Genomic DNA, 25862 nt, shown 5'->3' with positions numbered 1-25862 from the left:
AACGCAACAATTTTTGCAGAATTCAGTATAATCGAAAATGCGATGGAAACACAATGAACATTAGATTTGTATTCAGTACATGAAAACGTAAGCGAAAAAGTACATTTTGTGTGCACTACGCCATCACACACTGATTTTTATCTGCAACAAGTCCGTTTGGTGGAAACACACCATTGGTGAGAAAATGCGTTTATTTTCTTTATGCAGATGTGAGAATACTTGCATGACAATCTGTCGCCAACTGGATGGAAACCTAGCTACAGAGAGAGATGAAGAGACAGACACACAGGTATTCCAGATCTCTCGTCAATCAGTGCCTTACTTGAGCACCATGTGGAAGGAGCTGTAGTTGAAGCTGTATCCTCCGATGACCCACATGAGTTTCCCATGGACCACAGCCCTGTGGGAGGCCCTGCCCAGGGACTGGCTGAAGGGCTTTACGTTAGACATCACCCAGTAAGACTCGGTGGATGGCACTGACAGGGCACAGTCTGGACCTGGAGAGGACCACACAACATACTTACAAACGCATGAGAGTATGTGAGGTGCGTTTGTAGCAAAATACTCTCTTCAACAACACTTTAATACATGACCAAACATGGTCCCACATCACCATCTGCTGGTGAAGTGCGTGACAACGCAGCTTATGTCATGATGATGGGGACAGCCATGACGATGATGAACTCACATGGCTACCAGGACCCCACCACCCAGTGGCCGACTGGTGGCAGAACCATTAGTGGGTTTAATAAAGAGGGTCTCACTCTGATTCATCAAACCCCATTATGAGAACGATCCCATGATACTGGCCCCTGTTGGCCCCTATTAGAGTGGAGGAAAGCCAGTGGACAGGGGGAATGGGGGGGCTGTGATAAGGTCTAGGGGGCCAGGACCCTGTCTAGCACAATACATCAGTGGAGAAAACCTCATTAGGGAAATGACCAGTGACCAGCAACTCAGTGTCAGAGCATAGGAGTGGCACCATGCTAGACAGTCCTTTCTCATTGAGAGGTGCTTGGGTGGTTCTACCCTGCTGGACAGTCCCGTCTCAATGAGAGGTGCTTGGGTGGTCTACCCTGCTGGACAGTTCCGTCTCAATGAGAGGTGCTTGGGTGGTTCTACCCTGCTGGACAGTTCCGTCTCATTAAGAGGTGCTTGGGTGGTTCTACCCTGCTGGACAGTCTCATCTCATTGAGAGGTGCTTGGGTGGTTCTACCCTGCTGGACAGTTCCGTCTCATTGAGAGGTGCTTGGGTGGTTCTACCCTGCTGGACAGTTCCGTCTCATTGAGAGGTGCTTGGGTGGTTCTACCCTGCTGGACAGTTCTGTCTCATTGAGAGGTGCTTGGGTGGTTCTACCCTGCTGGACGGTTCCGTCTCATTGAGAGGTGCTTGTGTGGTTCTACCCTGCTGGACAGTTCCGTCTCATTGAGAGGTGCTTGGGTGGTTCTACCCTGCTGGACAGTTCCGTCTCATTGAGAGGTGCTTGGGTGGTTCTACCCTGCTGGACAGTTCCGTCTCATTGAGAGGTGCTTGGGTGGTTCTACCCTGCTGGACAGTTCCGTCTCATTGAGAGGTGCTTGGGTGGTTCTACCCTGCTGGATAGTTCCGTCTAATTGAGAGGTGCTTGGGTGGTTCTACCCTGCTGGACAGTTCCGTCTCATTGAGAGGTGCTTGGGTGGTTCTACCCTGCTGGACAGTTCCGTCTCATTGAGAGGTGCTTGGGTGGTTCTACCCTGCTGGACAGTTCCGTCTCATTGAGAGGTGCTTGGGTGGTTCTACCCTGCTGGACAGGCTCATCTTATTGAGAGGTGCTTGGGTGGTTCTACCCTGCTGGACAGTTCTGTCTCATTGAGAGGTGCTTGGGTGGTTCTACCCTGCTGGACAGTTCCGTCTCATTGAGAGGTGCTTGGGTGGTTCTACCCTGCTGGACAGTCTCATCTCATTGAGAGGTGCTTGGGTGGTTCTACCCTGCTGGACTGTTCCGTCTCATTGAGAGGTGCTTGGGTGGTTCTACCCTGCTGGACAGTCCCGTCTCATTGAGAGGTGCTTGGGTGGTTCTACCCTGCTGGACAGTCCCGTCTCATTGAGAGGTGCTTGGGTGGTTCTACCCTGCTGGACAGTCCCGTCTCATTGAGAGGTGCTTGGGTGGTTCTACCCTGCTGGACAGTTCCGTCTCATTGAGAGGTGCTTGGGTGGTTCTACCCTGCTGGACAGTCCCGTCTCATTGAGAGGTGCTTGGGTGGTTCTACCCTGCTGGACAGTTCCGTCTCATTGAGAGGTGCTTGGGTGGTTCTACCCTGCTGGACAGTCCCGTCTCATTGAGAGGTGCTTGGGTGGTTCTACTGTAAATAAGACATGTTAATACATCACCATACAGTATTCAGGAACAGTAGAGATCAAGGCAAAGCATGGTTATACTAAAGAGGATACCTAGACCAGCGACCCAGGGGTGTAAGAACAAAACCTGCAGCACCACTAGATGGTAGACATGGAACAACAGACAAGCAAGTGTTGTATTTAGTGTAGCCTGTATGAAAACGGAGGAGGATGGGTCATGGATGGATCATTTTAAATAAGATCCGATGGTTCCTCATCTCAAGATTAAATTGTTAAGAGCATGGGACACTCAACATGAAAAAGGCTCCAACTATCAAGCTGTCAAAATAGTGTTCGCCATTATCTAACAGGTTACATGTATCCTACAACATGACCTCATTCCCTTCATCTAAACTAAGACTGTCATATCTGCTGAGCACTTCAGATGTCAGCTTGTATTACTGTAACATATGAAACAGTCTCTGTGCCTTTCTCTTCACAGTTCTCATTTCAGCCAGAAGATGGCAGTGGGACTCAATCTACAACAACAAAAACTTACCTTTGTCATTGAAGAATGAATGAACCCTATGAACCAACATGAGGATACCACACCACAACATTGTGACAACTTTGACACGATATAACCATAGCCAGACCTTGCCAGCTGTCGTTGCAGACACAGCTCTTCTCCCCAGTAAGGTCACAGTAGCCCTGGTCGGGGCTGCCACAGTTGTTCCTGCAGTAGGGGATGTCACAGGCCTCGCCCTTCCAGTACTTCTCACACTCGCAGTACACCCGGCTGGCGATGGAGTTTCCCGTGCTGCACTTCCCATGACTGGAGCAGTTATTGGGGCACGAGTTGACCCTGCACACCCAGAATGGAGAGATGGTGAATTAGATGAGTGAAAGCATGAGACCATGGCAGGGATGTGTAAGTACATTTGGAAAGGTTATCACGTGAAATAAGAATTTGCTCTTAATTCACTTGTATCAATAAATGTTGAATAAAAATAAATAAATAATTGAGGAAAAACAAAATCGCTGAAAGAATGATTGATTGACAGAGGTGATTGACATTTCTTGGGGTATGTGTTTTCAGGGAGCAGAACAGATACAGGGCGAGATACAGAGAAATGGAGAGAGAATTAAAGAGATGTGCAGACAAAAGAATAGAGAAAGAGGGAAGGTAGACAGAAACAGAAGGAGGTCAAGGATCCAAGATAATACATGGGCTTTTCAGCAACAGGGGGACTATAATGTTTACCGCTGTGACAAGAGCGTTGCTATGGCAACACCTTTATGGCCACATGGTGTGTGTCTGTGCTGGAGGCCTCGAGGCTGAGCTTGACTTATTTGAAAGCCCATCTTTCTCTTTGGCTGCTGCTTTCTGAGACAACCCAATGAATTCATTTTCAGAATCACACACACACACACGTATCTCCTATGTTAAGGGGTGCCATCTTCTCAGCTGTAATGCCAATTCCCAGCTACTCGTGACAGACATTGTCGTGCCTAGACTACAGGGTCTACAACATGGCCGAGAGAGTCTGAAGTTGTATGTGTGCAGTAGTGCTGAGCGATTAACCAAAATGTTGGTTATTTATTTTCTGTTTTCTAAACAACTAATTGAAAAACAATTTCAATTATTTGAATTCCATTTCGTAATTTTTTTCCTGTGAGCTCAATGTGCAAATTACAGTTTTTCTAGAGATAAACCTGGTCATGCCTGAACTGTGCGATGTAGTAGGGAGTTGTAGTTTCCAACAAGCCAATGTTCTACATAGTTTAGAAGAGAAAACATGATAATTAACTACAATGACTATAATCCATTGCACGGCTACTTGTCTGTCTGTTTCTTTTAAGCTTACTACATAAGAGACGGCAGAATGCACGATCAAGAGAAGATACCTCGCAAAAGAAACTGCTCTCAATATATCTCTACCTGGAAACACATGAGCCAAGTGATTAAGAGTTGGTATTCAGCAGTCATAAAAGTATGGCTTATTTACCTTGAAGAACTACAAAATTGGGATTTTGTCAGACAACATAGGCAGCACCTCTATAGAGATGAGATTATGACTAGGAATGAAATAATAAAGTCATCAAATAAAACAAATATTTTATTAAAGTGAAATAAATGATGGTTAATAAGTGATAAGCAGTATTGGCAGTCACTACCATCATGGAACTGTTATTTAAAATTTAAAAAACTTAATTTTAATTTAACTAGGCAAGTCAGTTAAGACTTGTCTGCTACTGAGCCAGAGACTTCCCTATTGGTAATATATTGTATAGGTAAGGATTTTGACTGTAAATGTAGTAGAGGTCGACCGATTAATCGGAATGGCCGATTAATTAGGGCCAATTTCAAGTTTTCATAACAAATCGGTAATCGGTATTTTTGGACACCGATTTGCCAATATTTTTTTTTAAATGTTTTATTTAACTAGGCAAGTCAGTTAACCTGTTGGGGCTAGGGGGCAGTATTTTCACAGCTGGATAAAAAAACGTACCCGATTTAAACTGGTTACTACTCTTGCCCAGAAACGAAAATATGCATATAATTAGTAGATTTGGATAGAAAACACTAAAGTTTCTAAAACTGTTTGAATGGTGTCTGTGAGTATAACAGAACTCATATGGCAGGCCAAAACCTGAGAAGATTCCATACAGGAAGTGCCCTGTCTGACAATTTGTTTTCCTTCTGTTGCATCTCTATCAAAAATACAGCATCTGTGCTGTAACGTGACACTTTCTAAGGCTTCAATTGGCTCTCTAAAGCCGCCAGAAAGTGGAATGGGGTGTCTGCTGTCTCTGGGCAAAGTACAGCAGCTCTGTTTGTGAGTGGTCAGCCTGGGGACAGTGAGACTGAGATGCGCAGTCACGAGACTTCTCCATTTTTTTTTCTTTCAGCCTTTGAATGAATACAACGTTGCCCGGTTGGAATATTATCGTTATTTTACGAGAAAAATAGCATAAAATAGATTTTAAACAGCGTTTGACATGCTTCTAAGTACGGTAATGGAATATTTGGACATTTTTTGTCACGAAATGCGCTCGCGCGTTACCCTTCGGATAGTGACCTGAACGCACGAACAAAACGGAGGTATTTGGATATAACTATGGATTATTTGGAACCAAAACAACATTTGTTGTTGAAGTAGAAGTGTATATATATGCATCGGCTTTTTTTGGTCCTCCAATAATCAGTATCGGTATCGGCGTTGAAAAACCATAAATCGGTCGACCTCTAAAATGTAGTGTGTATGGGCTGGGGCTACTCACGAGTAAGAGATGTGGAATCCAGTCAGGTTGTAGGCAGCGTCACTGAAAAAGTGCAACAGTGCATATCCAGAGGTGGCTACCACTTCCGGAACAGTCTCATTCCCTCTCGTTTCCGGGACAACAAGACCGCTGTGGGAGAAAAATAAAAATACATTACGCGCACGCAACGCACGCACACACACACACACACACACACACACACACACGCTCATTAAGCTCCAAAGCTTGCTGGATAAATGATCGCCCTTTGCTTGACTGCTGAGCTGGTTTGCTGTCACCATGAAAACCCCCCTCCCGTCCTCCCTCCTTACATCATTGGGAGAAAGTGACTCCTTCCTCTCCTCGGGATCGATCCCTCCATTGCATGGAGGATCAAACTCAGGCCTACACAGCACAGCTCAATCAAGGTCATCAAAGAGGGAGGAGATATCCGCTCCCCACCGGGAAGACTACAGCCAGGCTCAACACAAAGACCACACAGCCAATACTGATGGACCAGGGGAGAGTACATATGGAAGGACCCCCAGTGGAAGGAATTACATTAGGGACCTATTCTTCAAAGGGGGAGAGAGGGAAGGTGGCTGGGTGGGTGGAGAATACTACTTCTAAAGACTGGAGAGGAGGAACACCTAAGACAGGCCTAAGAGCTACACTGAACTAAAATATAAACGCAACAATTTCAAAGGTTTTACTGAGTTACAGTTCATAAGGAAATCTGTGAAATGAAATAAATTCATTAGGCCCTAATCTATGGATTTCACGTTGGGAATATAGATATGCATCTGTAGGTCGCGGATACCTTTAAAAAAAAAGCTAAGGGCGTGGATCAGAAAACCAGTCAGTATCTGGTGTGACCACCATTTCCCTCATGCAGCGCGACATCTCCTTCGCATAGTTGATCAGGCTGTTGTTTATAGGAACCTGTGATGATGTCCCACTCCTCTTCAATGGCTATGCGATGTTGATGGATATTGGCGGGAACACACTGTCGTACAGGTCGATCCAGAGCATCCCAAACATGCTCAACGGGTGACATGTCTGGTGAGTATGCAGGCCATGGAAGAACTGACATTTTCAGCTTCCACGAATTGTGTAGATCCTTACGACATGCTAAAGTGCCTTTAAAAACATCCAATAGTCAAAGATATATGAAATACAAATCGTATAGAGCGAGAAATAGTCCTATTATCATGCTGTAACATGAGATGATGGCAGCGGATGAATGGCACAACAATGGGCCTCAGGATATCGTCACGGTATCTCTGTGCATTCAAATTGCAGTCGATAAAATGCAATTGCGCTCGTTGTCCGTAGCTGATGCCTGCCTATACAGTAACCCCACCGCCACCGTGGGGCACTCTGTTCACAACGTTGACATCAGAAAACCGCTCGCCCACACTACGCCATACACACGGTCTGCTATCTGCCCAGTACAGTTGATACCATGATTCATCTGTGATCAGCAGATTTCTCCAGCGTCCCAGTGGCCATCGAAGGTGAGCATTTGCCCACTGAAGTTGGTTACGACGCCGAACTGCAGTCAGGTCAAGACCCTGGTGAGGACGACGAACATTCAGATGAGCTTCCCTGGTTTCTGACAGTTTATGCAGAAATTCTTTGGTTGTGCAAACCCACAGTTTCATCAGCTGTCCGGGTGGCTGGTCTCAGACAATCGCGCAGGTGAATAAGCCGGATGTGAAGATCCTGGGCTGGCATGGTTACATGTGGTCTGAGGTTGAGGCCGGTTGGACGTACTGCCAAATTCTCTAAAATGACGTTGGAGGCGTCTTACGGTAGAGAAATGAACATTAAATTCTCTAGCAACAGCTCTGGTGGACATTCCTGCAGTCAGCATGCCAATTGCATGCTCCCTCAAAACTTGAGACATCTGTGGAATTGTGTTGTGTGACAAAACTGCACATTTTATTGTCCCCAGCACAAGGTGCACCTGTGTAATGATCATGCTGTTTAATCAGCTTCTTGATATGCCACACCTGTCAGGTGGATGGATTATCTTGGCAAAGATGAAATGCTCACAAATTTGTGCACAACATTTGAAAGTTATAAGCTTTTTGTCCATATGGAAAATGTCTGGAATCTTTCATTTCAGCTCATGAAACAATGGATCAACACTTTACATGTTGAGTTCATATTTTTACTCAGTGTAAACGCAGAATATTAATCCATTGATTCATGGATAACACCCACTCGTTACCTATAATGGAAAGAGAGAGAACAATTCCTCTTCAGCTAGCCAGTATTCTGAATCATCACTGTGTGGATTCTATTTAGCGGCATGTGATCCGCCCAACTAGGTTTGAGGTATAGAGTATTTGGTGTTCATGCATGCACAGTTGACTGCATACTAGAGAGTACACACGTATGTACATGCATACAGCATGATGGCCTCACCTGAATACTGCAACCAGAGGTGCATAGATGGAGTCTCCATCGTAGACGTACACGTGGTCCCAGCTACATTCCGTGGCAAAATGGTTGAAGCGCAACCTGAGCACAGCGTTTGGGCTGGACAACAGAACATAGAGCATGGTTTAAAATGGGTAGCTATTGGGCTGCAGTAGTAACTACAACACTGCCCACGATGATCAGGAGTCTTTACATTAGACAACGAGTTTAACCCGAAGACCACTGAACAATAACAAATCAGTCTAAGAATGAATGCATACTGGACAGAATATAGGTAGACGAGGGTATGAACAGAGATAGGAGGGAGGAAAGAGAGAAAGAGCTACTTACTAGCCCTCGATCAGCCAGGTGCACTTAGTCTTGTACTTGTAGTTGATTGGTCCATCTGTGAGGGAACCTGATGGCTCTGTTAACCTGGCAAACAGTGAAAAGCAACAATTAAAACATGGAGAAAGATGGACGGACAGATAGCCCACAGAGGGGGAGGGTATAGCAGTGTTTCCCCTATATTCTTTTAGCAGCGGTGGCCCACCACTGCTAAATATTTGCAATCAATCCAAAAAATGTTAGTATGCTGATGTGCTTTTAAACGCCCACACCATTATAAATCCACTTTTTCAAGCTAAAAGACAATGGCCAGAGCTTACTAATGATTTTGCACAACAATATAAGTCAATAAGTTATCGTTTTAGTCAAAGTATGAAGTATTTGTACTTCAAGTTACAAATCCGAATGTGTGACTTTGGGTGTTTCCGTGAGTCTTACGTGTCTTTTCCTATGAGATGACGTGCCAATTCTTTTCGGCCTACATTTTGTTTCAGAGCTGGGTTTTATTTCAATGTTAACACCCACCAGCATGGCAATGTTATCAAGCAGAAACACCTGCTGGAAAGTTCTTCCTATTTGCGAGTCGTCAGAGCCAAATAGCTTTTCTCTGTAGCCTACACTTGGGATTCCACTAGATAAAACAGCCAGATATTGTCAAAATTGGCTATATCGTACAAATTCCTGAAAACAAAAATGAGCTTTGATCTTACTTTAAAGGTTAGGGTTAGGCCAGCATTTCCCAAACTCGGTCCTCAAAGCTTGATGATTAGTTGATTATTTCAATCAGCTGTGTAGTGCTAGGGCAAAAAACAAAACTTGCACTCCTTGGGGTCCCATTGACAGAGTTTGGGAAACACTGGGTTAGGGTAAAGGTTAGCAGTCTGGTTAGGGTAAAGGTTAGCAGTCTGGTTAGGGTAAAGGTTAGCAGTCTGGTTAGGGTAAAGGTTAGCAGTCTGGTTAGGGTAAAGGTTAGCAGTCTGGTTAGGGTAAAGGTTAGCAGTCTGGTTAGGGTAAAGGTTAGCAGTCTGGTTAGGGTAAAGGTTAGCAGTCTGGTTAGGGTAAAGGTTAGCAGTCTGGTTAGGGTAAAGGTTAGCAGTCTGGTTAGGGTAAAGGTATGAGTCAGGTGTAAAATCAGAAGTAGAAATAGACAGGGTTTATAACTTTGTGGCTGTGTTAATTAGTGACCACCCTACACGTGGGCGCCTTACCATGGAGTAAATTAAAATAGGGCGGGCAAACTGATGTTTTTGCACCTGCCCTTTTTTACCAGCAAAATATCCCAATCTATTGTATAATTTGTAAATGTTCACTTATTTTTGAGCTAGTCTGCATAAAAATTAAATATGTAAAATTGTAAAATTGCGTGGTATGATTGAATTTTAGAACCCCACTCCCCCCGTCACACCAAGATGAATGGTTTTGACCACTAAGGTTTTAGGCAAATTAGTTTTGCATGGCCAAATGCAGGGTTTGCTCATTTTCAAGCATTCCATTGATCCTAAATAGAAATCTCCACCCTCACAGGGCACCAGGCCAAGCAAACAAAAACTTGCACATTAATTCAATAAAACACTCCAACCCGTTCACAAGTTAGGCTATCCATACTACCAGAGGTTATATTCTTTCTTTTTCTATGGCGGATTCGCAGCTGCAATTTAGACAATGCATTGATATATAGCTGCAGAATTTAGACAAAGCTAGCTAGCTTGCAGAAATTAAGAGAGAACAAAGAATATAGCTATTTTGATAATGTCCGTGTGCATGTCCAAATATTAATGACGTCTGGAATCCGACACGATTTCACTGGAATTATCAAAACGGCAGTGGTGTAAAGTACTTATCGTAATTTCCGGACTATTAAGCGCACCTGAAAATAAGCCGCACCCACTGAATTTAAAAAAAAGTATTATTATGAACATAAATAAGCCGCAGGTGCCTACCGGTACATTGAAACAAATGAACTTTACACAGGCTTTAACGAAACACGGCTTGTAACAAAAATAAATAGGCTTTAACGAAACACGGCTTGTAACAAAAAATTAGCAGTAAGCTTTAGTTGTCTTTTTGCACTGAGTCAATTCCTCACGCTGCTGTTTCCGACGTCTTATCATCGACTCATTAAGACCAAGCTCCCGTGCAGCAGCTCTATTTCCTTTTCCAACAGCCAGATCAATCGCCTTCAACTTGAAAGCTGCATCATATGCATTTCTCCATGTCTTTGCCATGATGAGGGTGACAAAATGACTACCGTAATCAGAATGATGGGAAGTTTGAGAGCGCTCGATTTAATCTAAACAGTAAACAAAAAAGTTGTTTGACCTTAACCCATTCGGCAATTTCATTGGTCTAATGAAAGCTTCATGCCACCAAAAAACTGAGCACGTCACAGAATGTTTTTTTGGAGAAAAAAAAATTGAAAGCGGGAAAAATCCATATATTAGCCGCGTCATTGTTTAAGCCGCGAGGTTCAAAGCCTGGGAAAAAAGTTGCGGCTTATAGTCCGGAATTTACGGTAAGTAGTACTTTAAAGTATTTTTACTTAAGTAGTTTTTTGGGGTATCTGTACTTTACTACTTATATTTTTGCCAACTTTTACTTTACTACATTCCTAAAGAAAATAATGTACTTTTTACGCCTGACACCCAAAAGTACTCGTTACATTTTGACATGAAAATGGTCAAAATCACACACTTATCAAGAGAACATCCCTGGTCATCCCTACTGCCTCTGATCTGGCGGACTCACAAAACACAAATGCTTCGTTTGTAAATTATGTCTGAGTGTCGGAGCCTGTCCCTTGCTATCTGTCCAAAAAAATTGTCCCGTCTGGTTTGCTTAATATACGGAATTTGAAATGGTTTACACTTTTACTTTTGATACTTAAGTACATTTAAAACCAAATACTTTTAGACTTTTACTGAAGTAGTATTTTACTGGGTGACTTTCACTTGAGTCATTTTCTATTAAGTTATCTTTACTTTTATTCAAGTATGACAATTGAGTACTTTTTCCACCACTGTCAAATGGCAAGGGTCAGACAACGTCAACCCTCGACATGTCAACAACTGGTATAGGCATAGCTTAGCTGAGACTCATTTCTTGACAGGTAGGCTGCTAGTCTTTTTCTGAAATTATTATTATGACCATCTTAATTATTATGGTAGTCAAAACTGAAATGGTGCTCACATAACCTTAGCTAGCTAATGAAAGTGATCATGCTAGCTAGTTACACTGACAGGCAGTGGCCTAAACGTTATTTCTCTACTACACCACAATGTTAGCAATGGCTTGCATATGAGCACATCACTGTGATTCAGCTACTGTACATTTCCTGTCAATGAGTATTGTCTGAGGTGTGGCAGGAAGTGTAGCAGTTAGAGAGTTGGGTCAATAACCGTAAGGTCGCTGGTTCGAATCCTGAGCCGACTAGGTGAAAAACCTATCGCTGTGCCCTTGAGCATTCAACCCTAATTGCTCCTGTAAGTTGATCTGGATAAGAGCGTCTGATAAATGACGTAAATGTGTGTGGGGGAGTGTGTGTGCGTGCGAGAGCGTCTGTGTGTGCATTGGCGTTCTCTAAATGTGGCCACATTGACAGCCTTCTTCATCTCAAATGGGGAATTGAGGGACAGATGTGTCTGCTTTAAGGGGTCCTTAACTGAAAAAGAATCCCAACGTCCATCTCAACCAATTACACTGAAACCACAAGTGTTATAGGAAATCATTAGCTCTCCCATTCAGAAAGTATCTGTCTTGTTTACTGGACAACACCTCCATCTACAGCCACACAGACACTGTTAGACAATGCTATTCTCTGGTCATGCTGACGTAATGGGACAAAATGGAAGACTATTGAAGGAGAGCCAGGAGCTGATGTCTTCAGGATATTGACATGGGGTAAACAAAGTGCAAGTCGCCATTATCTGATATATTATTGTCACTGCTGGGAGCCTGGGACACTGTGGTCACACTGGCACCCAGCCACAACACTTCCTGGTATCAGCCTTGACAACAAACCCTCCAACAACACTGTGTGTGTGTGTGTGTGTGTGTGTTTGTTTTGGTTTTACTATCCTTGCGGGGACCAGAAGTAAAACAAGGAACATTTCGCTGGTCCCCACAAGGAAAAAGGCTATTTTAAGTTTAGGGGTTAGGGTTAGAATTAGGGTTTTGGGATTAAGGTGAAGTTTAGGGCTAGGTTAAGGGTTAGGGTAAATAGGATTTTGAATGAGAATCAATTGTTTGGTCGCGTCAAGGAGAGTAAAACAAACATATGTGTGTGATGGGGGGGCAGCGACTGTCTCTTATTCACACATCAGCAGTGACCTTCTGACAAATGACCTTATGCCACAACATGTCATGTAGATGACAACAATGACCTTTCAACAACCTTAATGCACAGAAGAAAATGCATTAAGAGAAGCGCTCTGGAATCATGCAGGGCATGGATAGGCAACTCCAGTCCTCTGGGGCCTGATTGGTGTCACTCTTATGCCCAGGGCACCAGCGAACACACCTTACTCCAATAATCAACTAATCACGATCTTCCTTTTAGAATGCAATTAGTTTAAATCAGCTGTGTTTGCTACGGATGGGGGAAAGGTATGACACCACTCCGGCCCACGAGGAGTTGCCCATCCCTGATGCAGAGAGTACATTCAGCATGGAACCAAGTCAACCAATCCGCTATCAAGTGGAACTAAGTGACAGATGGGAAAATAACACGGAATTTACTTATTATTATTATTAATAATACATCATTTTTAGAGGCATCTCCAGGGAATTAAAAGGAGGGAGAGTCAGACAGTCAGACAGACCGAGACAGACAGAGAGCGAGTCAGAGAGACAGACAGGGAGTCAGACAGAGAGAGAGTGAGTCAAACAGAGACAGTCAGACAGAGAGACAGTCAACACTAGCAAAAACCCAAACTATGCTGCATTGCGTTGCTTTGCGTGTCTGAGCTGGGAGCTAAGTGCTGATTACAGACAGTATAACCCATCTGGCATTCAGGACAACCAGGTCAGGGCCTGTGGCAGGGTTAGGCAGGGGTACACACACACACACACACACACACAGAGAGAAAGAGGGAGACAGACAGATACAAAGACAGACAGACACAAAGACACTATGCACAGGCTGTCTGAGCCAGGCCAAGACAAACAACGCTACATTACACCACTCATGACCGGAGTTGGATCAGGGCCCTAGAGGGCCGAACGTGATGTCTCCATGTGATTAAAACAGACAGATTGCAGCCCAACCTGACTCCTAGGAGGCATGCATCCAAATACCACCAATATAGAAGGGGAAGCGGGTTGGCTATGTCCGGTGCAGGAAAACGGGAACACGGCCATGTGAGTGAGTCACAAGGTTATGTTCGCATCTCTCTCGTTCTAGCTCTCTTTCACTCTCGTTATCATCTCTCTCAATCTCGCATTAATCCCAGGGATTGTAATATAAACATTAATCTGAAAGGCAGAGCTCAGATTGCCGTACTACACAGCTCTTACCCATCCAAGCGGACAACAAACAACAAGCTCATGTTTCCAGATGAAAATCTTATCCGATTGGTCTAATGTCAGTCTGTGGGAGAGAGATATTGTGTAGGTGTGTTTTCTACTCGGAGCCTGGGAGGAATATATTACTGACCACCTGCAGCCATGCCGGAGACATCAAAAGGTCCAATACATCCCGTCTTCCATGCAGGATACAGACTGACGAGTAGAATGACAAATCTAACAGTAAATGAATAGGCCTGTGTTCTTTCCTTCAGTGTTAAACCTGGACAAGCACATGGACGGTTTCATCCATCATTTCATAAAGAGCCTTTGAAGGACCGTCTTTTTAGACTTCAGCGACACGCCAGTCTGACCACATTCAGGCCTATCGCCAAGAGTGGTCTGAACCCTGTGAGCATCAAACGCTACTAGAACTAGACCCGGGCCTCAGCTGTGAGCGGAGCGTGCCGGTCCATTCATTTTATTTTTGCCAACCCTTAAAAAACCAGAGCCACTCAAAATGCACACGCAAAACTGCATGACACCGTGAACAGCGAGATGCACAGTGAGGTAGCTTTAGAAGACTAGGCAGCAGCAGACTGTCTAGCAGGGTCCAGTATGACCAACAACATCCCACTGGGCAGAAACTGGTTAAATCAACGTCATTTTCTTTCGCCAAAAAATGTAGTGTGATGACGTTGAATCAACGTGGACAACTGATCTAATTTGAAAGTCAACGTAAGAGAATTAAGTATTTTTTTCACCCAATGTTCAATCCAAATCCAATGACATGACATGTTTTGTTGAATTCACGTTAGTTGACAACTCAACCTACACTTCCGGCGCCGAGAGAGATGGCCGCCTCGCGTTCCTTGTCACCAAAAACACAAACTTTTACAGATGCACAAATCGAGAGCATCCTGTCGGGCTGTATCACCGCCTGGTACGGCAGCTGCTCCGCCCATGACCGTAAGGCTCTCCAGATGGTAGTGAGGTCTGCACAACGCATCACCGGGGGCAAACTACCTGCCCTCCAGGACACCTACACCACCCGATGTCACAGGAAGGCCAAAAAGATCATCAAGGACAACAACCACCCGAGCCACTGCCTGTTCACCCCACTAACATCCAGAAGGCGAGGTCAGTACAGGTGCATCAAAGCTGGAACCGAGAGACAGAAAAACAGCTTCTATCTCAAGGCCATCAGACTGTTAAACAGCCATCACTAACATTGAGTGGCTGCTGCCAACATACTGACTCAACTCCACCCACTTTAATAATGGAAAAATTGGATGTAATAAATGTATCAATAGCCACTTTAAACAATGCCACTTTATATAATGTTTACTTACCCTACATTACTCATCTCATATGTATATACTGTACGCTATACCATCTACTGCATCTTGCCATCTGATGTAATAAATGTATCAATAGCCACTTTAAACAATGCCACTTTATATAATGTTTACTTACACTACATTACTCATCTCATATGTATATACTGTACTCTATACCATCTACTGCATCTTGCCTATGCCGTTCGGCCATCGCTCATTCATATATTTATATGTACTTATACATTCCTTTACACTTGTGTGTATAAGGTAGTTGTTGTGAAATTGTTAGATTACTTGTTAGATATTACTGCATGGTCGGAACTAGAAGCACATGCATTTCTCTACACTCACATTAACATCTGCTAACCATGTGTATATGTGACAAATCAAATTTGATCCAACATTTGAATCAAAATCAGACATTGAAATGATGTCTATGCCCAGTGGGACGGCACTCTCGCTCTCCCACCCAACACAGGGAGACGAGCAGGCTTTAAACAAAGTGCTCCCTTCTTTTGGAATTCCACAAGAGCAGACGCAGTAAAAGGTAGACAGGAGTGAAGGTATGGTAGGCGAGCAAACCGTTTTGAAATATTCATCTCCTCTGAGTGAATAATTGATCGTGTGTAGCAGACAGATGTACAGTGGCCGGAGGAGTGAATCCCTTGACACGTCAGACTAGAAATGCCTGTCCCTCAGGTAGTATAGGCAAAAAAATAAACTCTCCCTCTCTCAACAGCACACATCTTAATGCCCAGACCACTAACCCTCTCTCTCCCCCTCTCTCTCTCAAAATCCCTTTCGGTTTCAATTCGCTAATCACATGGACGCGCAGACAGAGTGGGAGAGAAAGAGTGTGCCAAACACTGCATGTATTGCAGAAGAGGACAGGGAAGGACAAGACATAGCCTATCATAGCCCTCTAAAGTAGTGAAATCCCAGCAAGTATATGTGCTGATCTATCTGACCTTTAGTCAACACACCTCTAATCCAATATGAAAGGCACTGGTTCGTTGGAACAAAGCAGTCATCCTGCAGAGAACTATCCTGGTTCTTCCTACAACATCCTCACCGTTCTTTCACACCCAACTCTCTGCTCTCGCTGAGTCAGACTGCCTTCTCTCCTACTCTCTTTTCTGAACAAACTTAGCAACGTTTTCATGATGAGCAGATTCCCATTTATCTACAGTACTCATCCTCTGCTACGCCCAACACATACAGCCGGAAATAAAGGAGTCTGAGCGGTCTGTTTCTTCTCTCCTGGGCTGTGTTCAGGGTTCTGAGCACACCTGTCCCTCTCAAAGAGCTCTCAGTGACCTGTCCGTCTGCTAGGAGCAGATCAAAGCCTTGCTCATACTGTGCACAAGGGCTCTCAATCAAATTCAATGAGTCGAGAGAGACTGCATGGGAGAAGAGGAGAGAAGTGGTGAACAGGACCAGTCAGATAACCTCATTCATACAGCCAGGTGCTAGAGTGTAAGGGTATCAGAGAGAGACCTCTGAATACTGATACAATCTAGACCTAGTCTGATCAGACGGAGGAAGAGCAGGTCCACAGTTCAGGTTCACGTGAGGAAAATATACAGAGAATAAAGTGTCAAATGAGACTATGTGGGAGGTTTTTGTTCTTTTGATTTCTGCAAGCAGTAACTGGAGAGGTTTACTGTATGGATAAACAGGAACAACCATTCCTTAGATTCATACAATTATTCAAATGTCTCTGTAAACTATGAATACAGAGAACTGATAGGCAGATGCACATAGTTACATATTTGGTGACTCTGCAGTCATCATGAGGTGTCAATAAAGCACACAGTCATGTGCCCCTCTATTGTTCGACCAATAAAAAAAACACTCCAACCTCAGGATAACAGAAAATGCATTCTTCAACATAAAGAGAGGGCCCAAGATTGTGAAAACATTCACACAAAGCACAAGGGTAAGTATAAGCATGCACACACACACACACACACACACACACACAGCTCTAGCATAGTGGACAAAGAGCTTAGTGACAGTTCCCAGTCAGCTGACAGTGACCTCATCTCTCAAGTGTTATACAATGTCCTCAATACAGTGTTAAAGACAACTGTTTTCTTTGGGGACAGAGCAGGACCACTCCCTCACTGTAGCGTAGCCTTTAAAGAGATGTGGTACTGTAGCTGCATACGACGCACACAAAACACCCATCTCCCCCAGGCTATTGCAGCCCTGCGAATAGACAATGATAAATGAATCATTTACCCAATGGGTGACTGCTGCCTTGTTCCCTCATACACACAGGTACAGGTCTGCTAGTGGGGGATGGACATATCTGTTATCACGCTCCCGCTGACAGGGACAATGTGTGTGTACATACTGTATGATACATCAGCATTGTAAGAGGGTGAAGATTGAGGGAGGATATTATCATAATCACTGCATGGTTTTGAGTGTGTGTGAGCATGTGTGTGTGTGTCTCAGAGAGAAGACAATGGGGAGAAGAATGACCCGTTGTGTAAATAACCTTGACCATCCTTTATTAGGAATAAAAATCATAAAGGATAGAGTAAATGGGACTGTAAGAAAAGAGATTGATGTTTGTACGTCTCCAACACCTCTTCACGGTCCAGCAGCGTCACACCAGCAATTCATTCATCGGCAGACCCCGGGAACAGAAATCACATCGCTTTTACATTCTTTTCTAAAATAAGGTCAGGCTAAAGTTAATAGAATCGTATCTAACCAGCCCCTCCATACACCCTCTGCCTGAACCAATACCCTTGTATGTCAGTGTGAAATCTCAGAGAAACCCAATTGAGTGTTGTGGAAAGCATGAAGCACATTATGCAGTCAAACAGAGGTACTGCATTTGGCTCTATTTAGTCAAATGAAAGCTTATGAATATTCAAAACAAATTTATGGTAAAAAAAAAGACAGGCTGCTGAGTGGTTACAGATCGGCACAAAAATATAGTATGTCTAGAGCAGATTAATCATCACAACATTACAAAGGCCTTTCTAATTTGCGCCGGTACATTTTGAAGTCGCAGAGATCTCAATAAACAAAATAATCAATTGACACAACGAAAGAAACCGTGGGAAAAAAGGGGCACGCGCTTCTCCAGCAACCACGAGTGTACGCGCACGTACAGAACAAGCTGGTACAGAACGAGCGGAGCTCTGAAAAGCGCTAACCAATACATCAAAGTTGGCACTCAAAATAAATTCACCACATACTGAAGGAATATAGACTGGAGTTACACAGATAACTCAGCAACATCATAGCAATATGGATAGCAATGATCTGAGTTTATACAACATTCAAATCTCTAGAAAAACAGGGGCAAGTCTTAGCCAAATTCATTTTGGAGCACACAAGGGAGGAGGGCTTGAACATGAGCGGGAATGTGATGCGCACAGGCATGCCTGTCGCCATCACGCACAAACATGAAAAAAGGTGTTTGATACACGTGAGAATACAATGAATTCTCTTCTGAGCTTCCAGCCTCTAAGAAGTTGCAGTGTTATTCATATATTCACAATATAAAAATAGCCCTCCCTGCATTTCCTCTGAAGAATACCACTCCTGGACACTAGTGTGTAATACTGTATTTGCTGACAGAGAAAACAAGTTCCTCGTAAAAGCAGGTACCTTAATATAGACATGTTATTAGTGAATCTTATCTCATCACCAAAGGTTTTCCTGTGGGACTTTCTAGAATGTCACACATGACACTAAAACCATGGTTTTCTCAGAAATCTTATGATCAAATAGCCATCTGAATCTATGGGTTCCTAGATAGTGTGCTTTTCCGAAAACACATCCATCACTCTCTTATATGAACATATGAGTGTTCAGCTGAACAAGTTCACGTCCTCCTCCTCCATTCTGGCAACATCACTACACCCACAAGCCTCTGATTCAGTGATAACTGACATCAGATTTCCACAGCAAACTTCAAACCTTCACCTGTGTAAAGTGGATAAAAACTAACAGCAACCCTATAGAATAGAATAAAAAGGTTCAATTGTATAGAAAGGTTCAATTGTTTTGTGAAGTATCACAGCACAGTTGAAAAATATATGGCAAATAGAAATCCAAAATGGATGATGTTGAGAGATAGATGGGAGGGATCGAATGGAGCTGAAGGGTGGGACTAATAACAACAAGATAACCAACGTAAAACACACAGGGTCTGTAAAATGTATATAGGTTCAGAGCTTTTGTGAAATAGCACAGTTACAAATAGAAATCAAACTGGATGGACATCAGAAATAGAGGAAGGACTAAAAACAAACAAAAAATAACTATTGTAAAATAGACTGTCTGTAAAATGTGTATAAGATGAATAAATTGAAGGTAAAAGCCGAAGTGTTTATTAATTTACTTCAATTGGGGGATCGGTGGTAGGGTTTGAGGGGAATAATAATAATAATAAAGGTATATTCTTTAAAAAAGTATGTATGTCTATATAGGTATGTGTATGTATGCATGTGTGTATGGATATATATATTTACCAAAAAACGATATGGGGGATTGGAAATGATGCAGACAATTACATTGATGGAAGCAATATTCTTTCTGCAATATTAAGCTGATCCACCCCTTTAAAAAAATTAAAAATAAATAAAAAAAACAGCAACCCTATATCGCCTCTGCTCAGGTGAAAATAAGGCATGTGGGGAAACACCACCCAAATCAGAGTAACCCTCTCTTATCTGGACAGTGAAATCTAAACTAAGCACCAGACAATCGCAGGCTTTCCAGGATCCCGTTAATCCCATCTGATCCAGTGTGTGAAGGGTTGGTGTCAGCGGTGGGATCCATGGCTGACAGGGATGAGATGAGGCCTGCAGCTTTCCCTTAGGTCTCATCCCACAGGCCTCACTTTCCTCATTAATATTACCAATATGTCCAACTGCCAGAGAAAAGAACAAGGCTGAGATGCTGCTGAATCCAATTACCCACAATGTGAAAAACATTCAGAAGAAGTGGAAGTAGAATACAGCTTGAGAATAGAAAACTAAAACAGAGAAAGCTTTGCAGTGGTGATTAGTGGGTAAAATTCCTCAGTGGCAGAGTGGTTCAGACTGTGCATAAGAGGACAAATATGTTTATAGTGATATACTGTATAGTCACAACACAGCAAATAGGTCTTAAATGAACTGAAAGCCAAAATATATAGAGTCTAATGCGTGTCTGCTTGCACGTGTGTGTGTGTGTGTGTGTGTGTGTAAGTGCGTGTGCAAGTGCTTGCATTAGTGTGAGTGAGATAGAGCCCACCAGACTTTAAATGCTGCTCTACCAATTCACTGATGATGCAGGCGTGATTGTGAAGACATAAATACTCATTACAGCAGTGTGTACGTGTGTGTCAAATCATACGTACACACATTCGCAGGTGTTATACAGGTGCAGTGAAATGCTTATGTTTCGAGCTCCAACAATGCAATAATATCTAGCGCTACAATAACAATACACACATAATCCAGAAAAATTAAGTTATATATAATTGTATATTTATATTTTTGTACCTTTATTTAACTAGGCAAGTCAGTTAAGAACAAATTCTTATTTACAATGACGGCCTACTGGGGAACGGACATTTTTACCTTCTCAGCTCGGGGATTCGATCCAGCAACCTTTCGGTTACTGGCCCAACGCTCTAACCACTAGGCTACCTGCCGCCCTAGGTAGGTAGGGTGTGTGTGTGTGTGTGTGTGAGTGTGATGACGTTGGATGGTCTGTGTGAGAGCAGAAATAGACCATTCATTATAGTACTATTACTATTATTACCCACAGTTTACACCCAGCCCACAGTGGAACAATTACATAGGAAGGTTTAACTTAAAAGCCTTGTGTAACAGTATCCTGGGCTAAAAATATTCCCTGAATGGCATATATTTTACACAGATATCATAGTAAAATCCTAAACACACTAACCACTGGGCACACCGCGTCATTTCAACGTGGTTAATTGTGTCCACGTGTGACACCAGAGAGAGAGAAATAGAAAGTTGGAATGGTCAGGTACAGCAAAATAAAAAAACATGAGCCTATCACAGTAATTAAACATAGTGTAATAACCTATAGTTTCTTGGACTCTATGTATCATTACCAAAAATTTGCAAATAGACTTGCAAACTTGAGGAATATGCTCCAAAATGCAGTGTGGTTCCACAAGGCGAGATGAGTGGCGGAGACCGAGAGGAATGAGGACAGCAGTGCAGCCTACACATCAATTCAGGTTACAAGTCTTGTGTAGGCCTACTGAAGGACAATCACAGAATATTAGTTTTGTGTTTTGTAAGTGATGCCTCTTTGCATACATGAAATGGCACTGTATGGATGCTGGAATTATTTTAGAGTGGAGTAGCCTATTAGTTGGAATAGTAACTGAACTATGGACACTGAATGTAGGCCTCACATATAGCCTATTCTAATATTAACTCCTGAAGAATTAAGTGTTCCTCGCTATAAAATTATAGACCAAATGTGAATTTTGTCTCAGGAACAGGAGTAGAGAAATATGATTTCTTTCTTTCAGCATATTCTCAGGGCTTCTGAGTGGCGCAGCGGTCTAAGGCACTGCATCTCAGTGCTGGAGGCGTCACTACAGACACCCTCGTTCAAATCCAGGCTGTATCACTACCGACCGTGATTGGGAGGCCCATAGGGCGGCGCACAATTGGCCCAGCGTCGTCCGGGTTTGGCCGTCATTGTAAATAAGAATTTGTTATTTACGGACTTAGTTAAATAAACGTTTTTTTCAAAATGATATATTTTGAGAGAATGCAAATGTGAGTTTAGGGACCTGTTGTGTAGCCTAAAGTGACATTTCTTTCAGGGACATTAAAAGCTGACAGTATTTCATTTTCAACCACATAATATATGCATCCAAGATTAACTGAAATAATATCAGAAACATGTTGGATCTTTTTCACAGTTTTTAATTTCCTTCCTTAAATGTCATTTGGAAATCTCCCTGGTCCCTAAACATCCTCGCTCCGTGAGAGAAGCAGAAATGAAAGAGAACTTTTACCGATGTCAACTAGGTTGTTGACGATGCATTGGATTTATGACAACATTCTGGCGAGCAAGGCTTTATTTAATATTCTAGACGAGCATCAAGTAATGACCGGAGAGAAGCTGCATCAAGTAATGACCGGAGAGAAGCTGCATCAAGTAATGACCGGAGAGAAGCTGCATCAAGTAATGACCGGAGAGAAGCTGCATCAAGTAATGACCGGAGAGAAGCTGCATCAAGTAATGACCGGAGAGAAGCTGCATCAAGTAATGACCGGAGAGAAGCTGCATCAAGTAATGACCGAGAGAAGCTGCATCAAGTAAGGAAGCTGCATCAAGTAATGACCGGAGAGAAGCTGCATCAAGTAATGACCGGAGAGAAGCTGCATCAAGTAATGACCGGAGAGAAGCTGCATCAAGTAATGACCGGAGAGAAGCTGCATCAAGTAATGACCGGAGAGAAGCTGCATCAAGTAATGACCGGAGAGAAGCTGCATCAAGTAATGACAGGAGAGAAGCTGCATCAAGTAATGACCGGAGAGAAGCTGCATCAAGTAATGACAGGAGAGAAGCTGCATCAAGTAATGACCGGAGAGAAGCTGCATCAAGTAATGACCGGAGAGAAGCTGCATCAAGTAATGACCGGAGAGAAGCTGCATCAAGTAATGACCGGAGAGAAGCTGCATCAAGTAATGACCGGAGAGAAGCTGCATCAACTAATGACCGGAGAGAAGCTGCATCAACTAATGACCGAAGAGAAGCTGCATCAAGTAATGACCGGAGAGAAGCTGCATCAACTAATGACCGAAGAGAAGCTGCATCAAGTAATGACCGGAGAGAAGCTGCATCAAGTAATGACAGGAGAGAAGCTGCATCAAGTAATGACCGGAGAGAAGCTGCATCAAGTAATGACCGAAGAGAAGCTGCATCAAGTAATGACCGAAGAGAAGCTGCATCAAGTAATGACCGGAGAGAAGCTGCATCAAGTAATGACAGGAGAGAAGCTGCATCAAGTAATGACAGGAGAGAAGCTGCATGTATCTTCTAATTATAGTCAAGTTGACAAATAAATAGCCTGTTTATGCTACATTCAAAAGGTAGGCTAATACATTTAAAGTTATACAACAAATCTTTACTATTAGGCCCATAGAGATCCTATTAAATGAATATGGATTCTATAGGTCTACGTAATTCTATGATTAGGCATATAGAATTGTTATTTATTTTTTGAAGTGCGTGCCCACAAGGTCCCTGTACTGGAAAGATATTACAGTGCCTTCGAAAGTTCACACCTCTTGAATTTTTCCACATTTTGTTGTGTTACAGCCAGAATTTTTGTCACTGGCCTACACACACACACACACACACACACACACACACACACACACACACACAATACCCTATAACATCAAAGTGGAATTATGTTGTTCAAAATGTTTACAAATGAATGAAAAATGAAAAGCTGAAATGTCTTCAGTCAAGAAGTATTCAACCCTTTTGTTATGGCAAGCCTAAATAAATTCAGGAGTAAAAATCTGCTTAACAAGTCACATAATAAGTTGCACGGACTCACTGTGTGCAATAATAGTGTTTAACATGATTCTTTAATGACTACCTCATCTCTGTACCATACATACAAATATTTGTAAGGTCCCTCAGTCAAGCAGTGAATTTCAAACACAGATTCAACTACAAATACCAGGGAGGTTTTCCAATGCCTCGCAAAGAAGGGCACCTATCGGTAGAAAAAAAACAGACATTCCATATTTTCAAACATAGTGGCATCATGTTTGTAATCCTTAAGGACTGGACAGTTTTCAGGATAAAAAAAGAAACGGAAAGGAGGTAAACTCAGGCAGAATCCTAGAGAAAAACCTGGTTCAGTCTGCTTTCCACCAGACACTGGAAGGTGAATTCACCTTTTCTACTTGAAAATCTATGGCAAGACCTGAAAAGAGGTGTCTAGCAATGATCAACAACCAATTTGACAACGCTTGAAGATTTTTTTTTTTAAAGAATTATGGGCCAATGTTGCACAATCCAGGTGTAGAAAGCTCTTAAGAGATCTACACAAAAAGACTCACAGCCATAATCGCTGCCAAAAGGTGCTTCTACAAAGTATTGACTCATGGATGTGAATACTTATGTAAATCAGATTTCTGTAATTTGCTAAAAACATGTTTTCAACTTGTCATTATGGGGTATTGTGTGTAGATGGGTGAGATTGTTATTTTATTTAATCTATTTTGAATTTGTATTTATAATGGATCCCCATGTATTATGGATCCCCATGTATTATGGATGCCAAAGCAGCAGCTACTCTTCCTGGGGTCCAGCAAAATTAAGGCAGTTTATACAATTTTAAAACATTACAATACATTCACAGATTTCACAACACACTGTGTGCCCTCAGGCCCCTACTTCACCACTACCACATATCTCCAGTACAAAATCCATGTGTATGTATAGTGCATATGTTATCGTGTGTGTGTGTGTGTGTGTGTGTGTGTGCACATGTGTCTGTGCCAATGTTTGTGTTGCTTCACAGTCTCCGCTGCTCCATAAGTCGTTTTTTTATCTAATTTTACTGCTTGCGTCAGTTACTTGATGTGGAATACAGTTCCATGTAGTCATGGCTCTATGTAGTACTGTGTGCCTCCCATAGTCTGTTCTGGACTTGGGGAATGTGAAGATACCTCTTGTGGCATGTCTTGTGGGGTATGCATGGGTGTCAGAGCTGTGTGCCAGTAGTTTAGACAGACAGCTTGGTGCATTCAACATGTCAATACCTCTCATAAATAAAAGTAGTGATGAAGTCAATCTCTCCTCCACTTTCAGCCAGGAGAGATTGACATGCATATTATTAATGTTAACTCTTTTTTGTGGCACCTGACCACACAACTGTACAGTACTCAAAGTGCGACAAAATAAGGGCCTGTAGTAGAGGTCGACTGATTACGATTTTTCAACGCCGATACCGATTATTGGAGGACCCAAAAGGGCCAATACCGATTAATCAGACTATTTTTTTTTTCATTTGTAATAATGACAATTAGAACAATACTGAATGAACACTTATTTTAACTTAATATAATACATCAATAAAATCAATTTAGCCTCAAATAAATTATGAAACATGTTCAATTTGGTTTAAATAATGCAAAAACAAAGTGTTGGAGAAGAAAGTAAAAGTGCAATATGTGCCATGTAAAAAAGCTAACATTTAAGTTCCTTGCTCAGAACATGAGAACATATGAAAGCTGGTGGTTCCTTTTAACATGAGTCTTCAATATTCCCTGGTAAGAAGTTTTAGGTTGAAGTTATTATAGGAATTATAGGACTATTTCTCTCTATACGATTTGTATTTCATATACCTTTGACTATTGGATGATCTTATAGGCACTTTAGTATTGCCAGTGTAACAGTATAGCTTCCGTCCCTCTCCTCGCTCCTACCTGGGTTCGAACCAGGAACATATCGACAACAGCCACCCTCGAAGCAGCGGTAACCATGCAGAGCAAGGGGAACAACTACTCCAAGTCTCAGAGCGAGTGACGTTTGAACGTTATTAGCGCGCACCCCGCTAACTAGCTAGCCACTTCACATCGGTTACACCAGCCTAATCTCGGGAGTTGATAGGCTTGAAGTCATAAACAGCA

At 42.7% G+C, this 25862-nt stretch overlaps 1 protein-coding gene across 2 annotated transcripts in view; it reads right to left on the bottom strand.

The window, feature by feature from the left end:
- LOC115193654 (attractin-like protein 1) overlaps positions 1-25862 on the bottom strand; it is a 341916-nt gene that overhangs the window by 281628 nt on the left and 34426 nt on the right. For both annotated transcript variants that reach the window (XM_029752515.1, XM_029752516.1), the window contains exons 2-6: positions 8360-8443; positions 8015-8128; positions 5603-5731; positions 2974-3182; positions 323-497 (exon numbers count right to left, since the gene is read on the bottom strand). In XM_029752515.1, coding sequence (XP_029608375.1) covers positions 323-497; positions 2974-3182; positions 5603-5731; positions 8015-8128; positions 8360-8443 — 711 coding nt within the window. The remainder of the gene's footprint in view (positions 1-322; positions 498-2973; positions 3183-5602; positions 5732-8014; positions 8129-8359; positions 8444-25862) is intronic.

Source organism: Salmo trutta, chromosome 5, assembly GCF_901001165.1.
Source record: "Salmo trutta chromosome 5, fSalTru1.1, whole genome shotgun sequence".
Lineage (NCBI taxonomy): Eukaryota > Metazoa > Chordata > Actinopteri > Salmoniformes > Salmonidae > Salmo > Salmo trutta.
Note: the sequence above shows the minus strand (reverse complement) of the source record. Positions and strands in the feature narration are given on the sequence as shown.